Source organism: Diabrotica undecimpunctata, chromosome 9, assembly GCF_040954645.1.
Source record: "Diabrotica undecimpunctata isolate CICGRU chromosome 9, icDiaUnde3, whole genome shotgun sequence".
Taxonomy (NCBI): domain Eukaryota; kingdom Metazoa; phylum Arthropoda; class Insecta; order Coleoptera; family Chrysomelidae; genus Diabrotica; species Diabrotica undecimpunctata.
The window spans coordinates 83,133,025-83,146,717 of NC_092811.1; the positions used below are offsets into that span (position 1 = coordinate 83,133,025).

At 33.2% G+C, this 13,693-nt stretch overlaps 2 protein-coding genes across 4 annotated transcripts in view; both read left to right on the plus strand.

Annotated features, from left to right (window-relative positions):
* LOC140450192 (aurora kinase C-like) overlaps positions 1-13,693 on the plus strand; it is a 44,494-nt gene that overhangs the window by 10,411 nt on the left and 20,390 nt on the right. The window lies entirely within an intron of this gene.
* On the plus strand, positions 10,139-12,113 carry LOC140450193 (uncharacterized). The gene is made up of 2 exons (XM_072543654.1): positions 10,139-10,211; positions 10,401-12,113. Exons 1-2 carry the CDS (start codon positions 10,192-10,194, stop codon positions 10,801-10,803), a joined length of 423 nt encoding a protein of 140 aa, XP_072399755.1. The 5' UTR covers positions 10,139-10,191; the 3' UTR covers positions 10,804-12,113.

The following is a 13,693-nucleotide window of genomic DNA, read 5'->3' on the forward strand; positions in this document are numbered from 1 at the left end:
CCTCTTAACACATTTTCCATAAGCCTCTCAAAGGTCGCAGGAGCATTACAGAGTCCAAATGGCATAACGTTGAATTGCCACAATCCAGATCCTGTGGTGAAGGCTGTCTTTTCTTTATCTACTGGGTCCATTTCTACCTGCCAGTATCCAGACTTCAGATCCAAAGTAGAAAACAATTTACTTCCAGCCAATGTGTCCAACGTATCGTCGATCCGAGGCAGAGGATAACTATCTTTCTTGGTAACGTTGTTCAGCAAACGATAATCCACACAGAACCTCGTCGTTCCGTCTTTCTTCTTAACCAGGACCACCGGAGAGACCCATGGGCTCGTAGAAGGTTCTATCACCCCGTCTTTCTTCATTTCCTGAACAATCGTTTCAGCTTCCTCTCTTTTCGCCTGTGGTAATCGTCGAGCTGGTTGACGAATTGGCTTAGCATTACCAGTATCAATTTTATGCTTAACAACGGTTGTTCTTCCCGTCTTTCCTCCTTTCGGTACGAAAATATCACGATACTGCCGAAGAAATTCCCTTAATTTCCTTTTCTCCATCTGATTTAGAGACTGTCCCGCAACTGCAACCATTTGGTCGAATTTGTCGTTGGAATTATCAGATGTTGTCGCTTGACGGATTATGGATGTCACAGGTACACAAGTTCCTACTTTTGTCTCTTTCTTGATGGTCACTGGGTAGTCATTGACATTGATAAGTCTCACAGGAATTTCTTTAGCCGAAGTCACCAATTCCTTTCCAATTATGATTCCACGGCCAACCTCGTCGTCATGCTTCCAAGGCTCCATCATAACAGGTATCCTTTCGTCCACAATTCCCTGTAGCCGCGCTACTATGATCGTTTCGCTTCTCGCAGGCACGACTGTATCTTCTTTAATGGCCGCTTGCACAGTTTTGTCATCATGTGGATGAAGAAATACTTCCTCGTTGCCAACTTTGATTACCTTATTTTTAAAATCCAATTGGAATCCATGCATATTCATTACGTCCATTTCTAATATAACATCCTCTTCAATGTCAGCAACTATAACAGTATGGACGAACTTTTCTGCTCCAATTCCCAATTGTACCTGGATTTCTCCATGAATGTTGGCATTTTCACCTGTAGCGGTCCGAATCGCAACCTCGTTGGTAACAGTTTCTTACGGCTGTTTATAACTGTCGGGCGTATAATGATTCTGGTCGCTCCAGTATCCACCAACAATGTATGCCTTCTACCATTTATTTCTCCATCTACATATACACTATCCTCACGACATTTCAAAGAAGCTATTAGTATGAGAGGGTCTTTGGAAAAGTTCCGGGTCGAAGCTGCTCCCCTAAGGTGAGTTTCTTGATTTTATGGTCTTCGTTTTCTTGCATGTAATACTTTTCATCATATTAACGAGCTGGTCAAGTTTATCTTCATCTCCTTCCTCTTTTACAGTCCTAACTTTACTGTAACCGCCAGAGGCCTGTGTAGCTGACTCGTATTCGAGGGCTGCGGATAAGACATCAACCAGCGTCTTGTGACGAGCTAATCGCAGTGTTCTCTGCATTTCATGATCACGAAGACCATCAATAAACGTTTGAACGGCCAATTTTTCCATCATGTCTTCGGGAGCTGTTGGATAAGCATATCGTACTAATCTGGCAATATCTACCTCATATTCTTGAAGAGCCTCATCTTTCTTCTGTCTTCGCTTTTTAAGCTGCGACTGATATACATGCTCCAAATGTTCGTGGCCATATCGCATATTTAACCTCTTCTTAAGTTGTTCGAAATCATCTGTCTTCTCTACGGCTATGGTCTGAAGCACATCTAAGGCATCTCTTCGAAGAGCGGTAGTCAGGTTTACAGCCTTTTCTTTTTCAGACCATCCATTCGCTCTTGCGGCTGATTCGAACTGTTTCATGTAGTTGTTCCATGATGATTTTCCGTCGAAAGTTGGGACTTTAACATGAACAGAACCTCCACTTCCTTCAAATTTCGGCCGTGTCTCCAACTTACATTTCGTTTCGTCTTCTTTTGTCTCTACTGTAATTGGATTGTTTCCTCTCTCTACTGTCCCTGTTTCTTCCATCTTCCTTTCCATCTCTTTCCATATCTTTTCTTCGAAGGCCAACATATCGACAGCAACTTGGTCTTTTAACGAAGATATTCTATTCTATATTTAGAGATTTCCGAAGAGATGTTAGCAGAAACTTTGCTTTCTAGAGAAGAAATCTCGTTAGAAACTTTGTCTTCTAAAGAAGCGATGTCCCCGGAAACTTTGTTCTCTAATGATGCGATGTCACCAGAAACTTTGGCTACATCACCAGAAACTTTGGCTACATCAGAAGAAACTTTCGAAATATCGCCAGAAACTTTTTTCTCTAATGATGCGATGTCGCCGGAAACTTTGGCTACATCAGAAGAAACTTTCGAAATCGACGAGATGACAGCATCTTCAAATATATAAGTTTCTGGGTCCAACCCTTCTTCCTGCAAAGCGTTCTTTAGCCGTTGGACTAACTCAGCCTTTTTTCCGGTAGAAGCTAATTCTCTGTCCTCGAGATGTCTTCTTAAATTCGTAACTGTGAGCTCATAAATCGTCGTCATTTTCACAATTTATTTTCTATTTTACTTCTGACACCATTTGTTATATTATTATTAATTCTAATTTATTGTTTTTATTTATTATTCAAGGTTCTACACTTATAACACTTAAAAGTTTATTTAAAGTCTTTATTTGTACTAATTTATTTTACACTTAATAATTATATAATTTATCTACATTTATTATAATACGTGCGTTACATTTTAAAACGCGAAGCGATGTTCAAAAACTAACTGTCCTCCTTACAACAAAATTCCTCTTTAAATATAAAATACAGTTATTCGAGAATTGCGGCGAAACCCCATCGACGAGCCCAGAAGGTCGCTCAGACTAGTTTTATTCGGCCTCCTTCTGGAAATTTCAAGTCGTGGGTGACTCATTATAATTCAGGTAGGCAGGTATTTCAACTGAGCGCCGAAATAACTAGAATAGAAAAGAATTAGTCATAATATATTTACAGTTTTATAGGCCATGATATTTATCGTAGCAGTATTTTATTATTTTCATCTTTATTCTCGGATGCATCTAATCTGTTTAAAAACTTTTTCTTTATTTGCTCTATTTTAGAATATTTTATATATCTTTATTTCACCTTCCCTGGCATCAAGTTGTTCATATAAATTTCTATACGCTCTTGCTTTATCCTTTGCTACTGTTACTTTTGCTTCCTTTTTGGCGACCGCATAATTTTAAAAATTTGCGTCCGACCTATTTTCTTGCTATTATTTATGTAATTTTGTCTTCTCTTTTATTTTTTCTTGTACTTCGTTTGACTACTATCAAATCTCTTTATTCTCAAACTTCTTTCCTTACGTTTTTCCAAGTATTTCAATAGCAATATCTGTAATGATACTGGCCATCTTCCTTCAAATTGTATTAGAGCTTTTTTTCATGTTGCAACACATTTTTTCTACTATTCTTGCCCTGAATAGACCTTTCTCATCGTTTATCATCCACCACTTGATTTTTTGCGTTCCTCTCCAATATTCACTGTATTCAGAGGTATTTTAGTCAAATCTCTTATTTTTCTCATAACGGTAGTTGCGCCATGGGCCCAATTGCTTTATCCATGGATACCACACATTTATATTTATATACAATAATCTTAAATGATAATAGATTAATCTTTAATATTACTTAAAATTTCCAGTGTTATACTACCACAAAATCGTATAAATGCACTCATAATCTGGTTTTTACAAAATTCCTTGAACTAATATAGAGTAATTCCCTAAAACCCCAGTAATATATTTAAACAATAAGCATATACTACTCGTCAAATAATTATACATATTTATAGTGAAATATAGTATTGACAATTCCTACAAATTTTTATACCTGAAACCGGGCCCTCACAACTATCTCAACAAATTCAGGGCGTTCATGACTGGCAATTGTTGAAGTCAACCAAACATCTTGAAAACTACATACTATGCCAGGAATGTAACAGGGCCAGTGCCACGCTTCAATCGTTTATTGAATTATAATGCAATTTTTCCATCGGTAGGGTGCGCATATAGTTGATAGTTGCATTGGAGATTTCAGTGTGTCATCATGTCCTATAACAAAAAAGTCCTTGCTTGTGCATTACTGCACATGGAAGATAATAAAAAAAAAGAAAAGAAAATTGTATATACATCCCATACTTTAAGGATGTTTAAGTTACATATCTTAAACATCCTAATATTTTATCATCAAAAATTTAAAATTAATTTAACTATATTTAAAGCGTTTTTACCATGCATTTAGTGGCTTCAAACATGAAAACCTAGAGAGCACTGATGATGGAATAGCCATTCCGAAAACGTTCTGTGATGTAGCCCGATAGGGCTTTTAGATTAATATACCTTTTATAAAGGATTTTTTTAAATAACAATTATTCTGATTCATGGTATACATTTACAGCAATTCATTCTTCTTGTGGAGAGGAAGAAATGTTATAAGGGGTATAAATGTTTAAATTAAATGTTTATAAATTAAATACGAACAGGTTTAAAGAACTGTTATGGTGTATTTTCGTTAATTAACATCCGACACTCTTTCTAATAACGATCGTGAGACAACTATTTAGTTGAGTGTATGTGCGAGGCCATCTAATACAATCGAAATTGAGTTGCTTATCGATAGTTGTGCGATTTTCAGTCAAAAGGCGATCGATCAGGTTTTATGACTATTCTGTCGAGCAACCATTTAGTCGATAGTATGTGAGACTCCATTTGATACAGTAGTCTTTTAACAAACAACTAAATAGTTGTAAATTGATAGTATGCGGGGGTGTATTAAGGTGAAAAATAAATTCAATGAAAAACAGTATTTTCGTGGGTATGCAGTTAAATAAGTAAATCATTTGTTCTGTAACTGTGTGTTGATAAATATTGATCTGAAACTACATTATTCACTGTTTTATTTTATTTCTGTATATAGTAATATACAGAGTAGACCAAAAGTCTGCAAACGCCTAATTATCTGTTAAATGGATCGTCTGAATTATACAAAATCAGGGATACACCTATCTTGCAATATGAAGATATGAAATTTGATGTTTGTAACGTTGCCAAATTTACCAATTTTCTGATATCATTAGTTATTTTGGTTTTTTAAATACAACACCCTATATAAATATTGCACCTTTATTGAAATTATTCCACTTCAACTGTATACAATACTTTCGATTTTATGTAGTCAGGAATATCTTAAAACTATAATACAAAACCCTAGAAACGCTCAGTCGTCTCAATATTTTTTTTTTATTTAAATTATGTACAACCAAATTTGAACATAATAATTAAACGTTAACTACATTGCTGAATTAATGTCTATCTAATCAAGTGTTCAAATTATCATCCGTTGTTAATTTGACAGTATCCCTAAACGATTGTAGAACGCGTCTATTACATTTCTCCATGTTTCTCTAGAAATTTTAACGTTAAAAATTTCACATGTTTGCTATTTTTCTTCAAATAATTATTTTATTTCAATTTCTTTTGATTTTATTCATATTTATCGTCGACTTTATCTTGCATTTTAGTATTTTTATTTTAAAAATAGTTGGCGCTCAACTTTTCATTCAACCCTTCAATCAACTAAATATCTTATTTAATATTTATTTTTCATTTTCAATGTTTATTTATTTCAGTTATATTTCCTGTATTTGACTCCAGTCTGTTCTATGTCACAGACATGGAACATATAAATTGCTATGCCTAGGGAATAATGCTATGCTATGCTATGAAAGGGAATAATTTTTTATAAATATCCTTCATCTATAAAAAGACATGCTTCTATTGAAAATTCATTTTATATTGTTAAAATTAAGTTATATTAAATTTAATATTTAACCAATATCTGTCTTTTTATAATTTTACTTCTTTTTTATACATATCTAACCTCAACCTACGTGCTTCTTTTTAAACCATATGCAGTTAGTATCTTTAATATAATTTAGCTAATTTGTTTAAGAGTTATTATGTTCATTCTAGCCTTGCCAATTTGCTATTTTCTATTTAATATTGTAATTATGTTTGGCCTCATTAATTTTTTTTTCCACCTTTTGGCGGAACATATCGAAACTAAATGGGTGGAACTTCCTGAGCCTCCTTAAAGACTTTTCACAGCATATGGTCGATCATGCAATAATAACTGCAGATGCTATTTAGAACTCAATGGCCATCTGAAGATACAAACATGAAAATATCTAGATTCAGCTACAGCTACATCAGCAACTAACCACTACATTATGTTATCCTGTCTAACTACTGAAGACAACATCAGTTTTGTAAAGCTATGGGCAAGATTTGCTCTGTTAATTTTAATTTAATATTAAAATTTCAATTTTATGTTTATTTATGTATAATAAATATGATTAGTTAATAGCTTGGTTTATTTGTCCCAGCCAAACTCATTTTTCAGATTTACTTCTAAGATAAGACTTTTAGTCGTTGTCACACTTGAGAGACTGAGATAAGCGAGGCTTAACAATTGGCTCCCACAGAAAATTGTCTAAAACTGTTGCAGCATCACAACGTTGGGCGCCAATGTGTAACCATTGAACGACCCATTAGAAACGGTGGGTGCCAATTGGTAACAATATAACTACCTCCGAAAGTTGGGAGCCAATGTAGAACAATAAAACTCATAACTTTCTTTGGGAGCCAATTGTTAGGCCTCGTTTAGCTCAGTCTCTAGGGTGTGAAAATGGCAAAGTAAATCTGAAAAATGAGTTTGGCTGAGACAAATAAACGCAAGATATTATTTAATAATATCTATTATACATAAAAAATATCAAAATTAATATCAACAGAGCAAATCTTATAGGCTGTACAAAATATTAAGTGATACTTATGGCTTCTGATGTCGGCAAGTAGTTCGTCACCTTCGGGTGGCCATTGAGTTCTGAATAGCAGCTGCAGTTGTTGCATGATCGATCATGTGCTGTGGAAAGTGTTTAACAAGGCTCAGGAAGTTCCACCCACGTGGTTTCGATACGTCCCACCAAAAGGTGAAAATGAAAAATTAATAGGACCAAAAATCTAAGAAAAATTAACCTTGTATTAGCAACATCGAATGTTTTAAAATATTGCCTTGCCATATGAAGATTAAAAATAATTACAATATTAAATAGAAATAGCAAATTGGTAAGGATAAAATGAACATAATTATTATTAAACAAATTAGTTAAATTATACTAAAGATACTAACTGCATATGGTTTGAAATGAAGCACATGGGTTGAGGTTAGTTATGTATAAAAAGAAATCAAATTATAAAAAGACAGATATTGGTTAAGGTAGAGAAATAAGGACACGCATTGAAATTGCAAGACAAGCATTTATAAAAATGAAAACAATCTTTGTCAATCGAGACCTTCCTCTGGATCTGAGGATAAGAGCCTTAAGATGCTACGTGTTCTCGACTTTGTTGTATGGAATGGAAAGCTGGACACTAAAAGTGGATAATATAAAGAAGTTGGAATCATTTCAGATGTGGTGCTATAGAAGGATTTTGAAAATACCATGGACCCAACGAGTTACAAACGCAGAAGTGTTAAGAAGGCTACAAAAGGATTGCGAGGTCATAAAGCACATCAAAACAAGAAAGCTGGAATATTTAGGCCACATTACCAGAGGTGCGAAATATGAGATATTAAGGCTCATAATACAAGGTAAAATCAAGGGTAAAAGATCCATAGGAAGACGAAGAATTTCCTGGTTGAGAAACCTAAGAGAGTGGTATAGTTGCAGCTTAGTAGATCTTTTTAGAGCAGCCGCCAATAAGATACGGATAGCTGTGATGATAGCCAACCTTCGAAAGGAGAAGGAACTACAAGAAAAAGAAGAAGACATTGGTTAAATATTAAATATGTACTCCAGAGAAGTTTTAACAATATAAAATGAATTTTCAATAGAACCAAGTCTTTTTATAGATGAAGGATATTTACAAAAAATTATTCCCTTTACATTTTGAAGTACAGCTCACATGACAGAAGTTAAAGAGTAGTCAACTGACAGGTATAGTTTTTCTATTGAAGTGGGGCATAGACATTTATACATTCTATTCCTGTGACATAGAACAGACTGGATTCAAATACAGGAAATATAACTGAAATACATGAACATTGAAAATGAGAAATAAAGGTTAAATAGGATATTTAGTTGATTGAAGAGTTAAACGAAAAGTTGAGCGCCAACTATTTTTAAAATAAAAATAATAAAATGAAAAATAGAAATGAAGTTAATAGATGAATAAAATAAAAGAAATTGAAATAAAATAATTATTTAAAGAAAAGTAACAAACACATGACGTTTGTAACGTTACAATATTAATATGGATTCATCGATAATTCTTTGCCTTAGCTCTGCATCATATGCTGGTTTAGTTTTATAAATTCTACTTCTGGAGTATCCCCAAAAAAATAATTTTAAAGTAATTACTGTTTTAATGGGAATAAGCCACAATTGAACGTTAAACTTGAAGTTTATTGTCGTTTCAATTTCCACTTCGGAAATCGTTCTGAAAATACAAACATTAATGAATTAAACAAATTTTGTTTTTTGTTACTTGGTGAAAAATTCTTCTAATAATGTAATTTTACCTCACTCATTTATATTGACAATTCAGACATATATTACTCATTTTAAAGTAGATGACTTTAAAATGATATTGCCTATATTGCTGAGTTGCGTTCGTGGGACGACTTTATTGTAAGATAGTTCATTCGATTACATTAAATCAGCTTTAACTTAAGAGTATCCGTCTATTGTAAAAAGTGATAGGTTTAAGTATTTAAGATCTGTACTGCAGAGCAACGGTAAGATAGATGGAGGTGCCTGCAGTAGAGTAAAAGCTGGCTGGATGAAATGGAAGGAGGCGAGTGGTGTATTGTGCAACAGAAAAATTCCTGTGAATCTGAAAGGTAAATTTTACAAGACGGCAGTGAGACCAGCTATGATGTATGGCACTGAATACTGTGCAATCAAAAAGAAAGAAGAAAATTTTATTGACGTATTTGAATTAAATAAATACTTACCAAACCAAAAATACAATATTTTTTATCAAAATATCTGTTAAAAGAACTTAGTTTATTCAAGTAAATAAGACTGATTATTAAAATTTATAAATTCTACCGAATCTAACCTTTATAAATTCTACCGAATCTAACCTAACACAAACATAAACAAAACAATTTACTTTGAAAGTGGAGCCAGTTATAATGGAAATTGAATCCGTCAGATTATAGTTGACCAGTATAATTACTCGAATAGTAGTTTATACAATAATTATCTATTCTTTACTCATGTTGAATGTTTTTCTAAGAATTACGTTAGGACAGAAATAGTCAAGTGGGAATTTAAATGTTCTACTAAATTAATTTAACTACGTTTAACAATTGTATCGCCGTCTCACTCTGTCAATTAGAAATATGCAACTTCGTATGTCTTGGATAACGTTTTTGGTTAGTAGACAACACTTAATAATCTATCTCTCTCGTTTGTTATTTGTCGAAAAAGAGAGCAAATACAAAATATGTGCTTGATGTGATCGTTCATAGGTAATTTTTCATTTTTCCGACTGTAGTTAAAAAAAATAATAGTTCACATAAATTTTTTTGATTACAATGCACTATATACCTAGGTACACCTGTACCTTTTCAGTAATTCACGTCACAAAAATATCATTAAGTTTTTTGCCACTTTGGATTCATTGAAACAGTCTAAAAATATTTATTTAAATTTTTTGTACCCTATTTTGAGTTCTTCTAAGAAATCAGTCACCTGGATCTTTTTTAAAGACCAAATAAATAGAAAGTAAACAGCAATAGTTACATCTGTACCTTCCCAGAAATTTAAAGGTTAAAAACCATCTTTTTGTAGGGTTTTTGAAAACACGTAAAACAACTGCCATCTTTAGTTATTAACCCACATACTACTACTGTCTTTTTCGGGCAATCGATCTATTTCTCTTAAATTGATAACTTAAACTTACCGTTGATAGACGGCGCCTGTGGGATTTACTGTCAAACATATCTATCAAGATATTTCATCAGTTGCCCGCTTTAAAAGTTTGTTTACGTACCGGAATAGCATTGTTTTGTTTTTTTAAACATGGATGTTGCTAATTGGAGGTAAGTTTTTTTTAATTACAAACCAAATGTGGGCGTTTTACATGATTTGCTAGTCATTGCTTTACTTACGTGTAATTATAGTGGAAAGATTGCTTCTAGTTTTTTGTTACTTTCTTGTGTACGGCCATTTTTGTTTTGCTCTTTTAAAAGGACAGTAGTAATAAGCACTACAAAATGGTTATTTTTTAGGAAACTGTTAAAATTGCATGAGGGAATTGCAGAACTTGAGACAGATGAGATTCCAACGCCTCCTGATGGTATAATTAATTTTCCTCCAGACAATGCAAATGATAATATAACAGATTGCGATTCTGGAGACGAGGATGTCACAGCGATAGACCATTTACCAAGAAGCCAGCTAAGAAATGACGTGGAGGTTCTTTTCGACAATCAAGATCAGAGTGCAGAAGAATCTTATTCCGACGACGACGAGGTACTTCTTGCCACACTATGCAAAGAAGAAACAAAACCTTCGATTATTCTCGAAAAACTAGGATCTGCAAAATGGCTTATAGGTGATCTGTACCAGCTTCTTAAAGATGTTTACTGGAGACCAGAAATCGGACCTAAACAAAATCGCACGCCATTATAGCTCTTCAGGCTATTTTTTGAAGACAACCTATTCAACATATACAAACACATACGCGGCACAAAAAAAACTTGACTAGTGATGTTACAGATAATGAAATTAGGTGTTTTGTGGGTGTGCTTATTTTGAGTGGATACGTGGTGTTACCAAAAATATATATGTATTGGTGATGATAGTCAGAATATATGGAAAATCGTGATGATAGTCAGAATGAAAAAGTCGCTGGAGCTCTATCGAGAGATATATTTTCCCATATAATGAAAATTCTTAATGTGTGTGATAATAATAGTTTGGACAAGACAGACAAGTTTGCTAAAATACGGCCATTATATGATGCATTGACTAAAAATTTTTTAAATCACGCTCCTTTCGAACAAGAACATATTCTAGATGAAGCTATGGTACCATATTTTAGAAGGCACCCTACGAAACAATTTATAGGAAACAAACCCATTCATTGGGGTTATAAGCTTTGGATAGGTAATATCCGTCTAGGTTATATTGTATGTTTTACACCGTATTAAGGCAACTCAGTACAAATACCAGTCTCATACAAAAACTTGGGTCTTGGTTCGTCAGTTGTTTTATCTTATGCTTTTATCACGCTGGCAAAAACGAGATTCCACCTTTTTTGATAACTTCTCATCCATGCATGTTACTAAATGAGTTAAAAACTAGAGATATTTTCTGTACAGGTACAATAAGGGACAATAGAACACTAAAATGCCCCCTATTCGCTCCAACAGCTATGAAAAAAAAGGAAAGCGGAACTTACGATTACAGATTAGATAAAAATACAGGAATTTTGGTTTATCGCTGGCACGACTATAGTGTCGTTACAATTGCATCTAGCTTTTGTTCACTAAAACCACATCACCTAGTCAAACGGTTTTCCCATAAGGAGAAGAGACTCATTTTTGTTTACCAAATATGATAAAGTAATACAGTTCTTTTATGGGTGGCGTAGACCGCTGTGACCAAAACATTAGTCTTTACCGGATCTCTATAAGAGGGAAAAAAATAATACTTTCCGCTAATAGTACATGGAATTGACATGGCTATTCAAAACGCGTGGCAATTGGATCGAAAAGACGGAGGAAGCCTTGATCAGCTTGAATTTAGAAGATAAATAGCTTGCAACCTTCTGGAAACCTACAAAAAAGATACCAAACGCGGCCCAACAAAACGAAATCCCAACACGGTCTTACATTCAAGATATGATGGTATGAAACATTTAATTGTTTATCAAGAAAAACAATCTCGTTGCGGACTTTGCAAGAAAAATGTTCAATTTTTCTGTGAAAAATGTAAAATACCATTACACCCTAAACAATGTTTTAAGGATTTCCATACTTTGTAATTATTTTTGAGTTAATAAAGTTTTACTTTCTTATATATACTGCTTCTAACTGCTACCCTTTTAAAAGAACATGACATGTTTTGACAGCTAATGCAAAAATAATTATTTTAGTATTTTTTGTTATTAAATAAGACACATTTCCTTATATTTCCTTTAAGTAAAGATAAAATTAAAAAAAAATAGTTTCAGTAATATGTGGGTTAATACAATGTATTTTACAAAACTTTTGAATAATCGTCAATGTATTGTTAGTTTTATGAATTAATTTCAAAATCCCAGCAGTCTATATTTACTGAATTACATCATTATTTGGTACTGAGAAGCTTTATTTATGTAAGACCTTCGTGACTAGATACAATAGCAAGTCTTACATATGGTTGAACTCATATTGAAGTGAGATTTCCAATAATAATACAATATACAGAGCATTTATTTAAAAAAAAAACAAAGTGACTAATATCAGAAAAATAGTAAATCTGGCAACATTGCAAGCATCAAATTTGAAATTTCCATATTACAACATACTGCCGTGTTAACTCAAAAGGGCGTATCTGCTTTAAACTAGTTTGCGAGAAAAATCAGTTTTAGTGGTTTTGATGAGGCAATCGTGATTTTTTAAAAAGTTGTGACTTGTACCATATAGAAGTTAATAAATAGGTTTATACTATCATGTGACAGATTTTGGTAGAGTACCAACTTGGGAAAACAACACTTTTGACAGATACGCCTTTTTCACTTAACATGAGGTATATAATTAAAAACGTAACTACATGATTTTTTGAAAATATTTATTGCATTAAACAAATGAACGTTACAATATTAATGTTGTATTAATTTCGTAAGTTATTCTTAATAATTAGGAAAAGTTAAAAAAGTAAACAACAATACAGACTAACTAAAATATCATACTTAGTCAATCAAATATAAATAATTAATACTTAATTTTCTACTCCGAACTAGTTATTATATTATATTAATCATCAATTATTGTGTCCACATTTTCGCTGACAAAAATATTTTTCTAAAATGTAATGCGATTTGGGGGCATTATTTGACCAATTTTAGTGATTATTTTCTGTTTTCTTTCCATGGTAATACCTCGTGGTTGAGAGATAGAGAGTGGTTTTGCAATGCCAATTTTATGGATATTAGCCTTTAAAAAATTTGGCACTTATGATTTCTCCTTCAAAACTAGTTTTATAACCTAATGTATGGAAACCTCTCAAGAACTAAACTTCCATCATTTGTTAAAGGTACGGACGAGGGACCAACCTTGTTATTTTATATTGAGATGATTCGTCTTTCCATTTGTAAAAATCATTAAAAGCCATGTCGATAACTTAGACATAACGTGTTGACGTTTTAACCGCATTTACAAAATCAACGAAGTCATAAACTTTACCTTGTGGATTTAGAGATTGCTCGACTCTATGGTGAAATGAGTCAGCTGCCATAAATGTATGACCTGACTCAAAATATCTTAGAGTTAATTTCCTAATGTTCAATTCTATTGAGTTTAGAGCATACACAAAA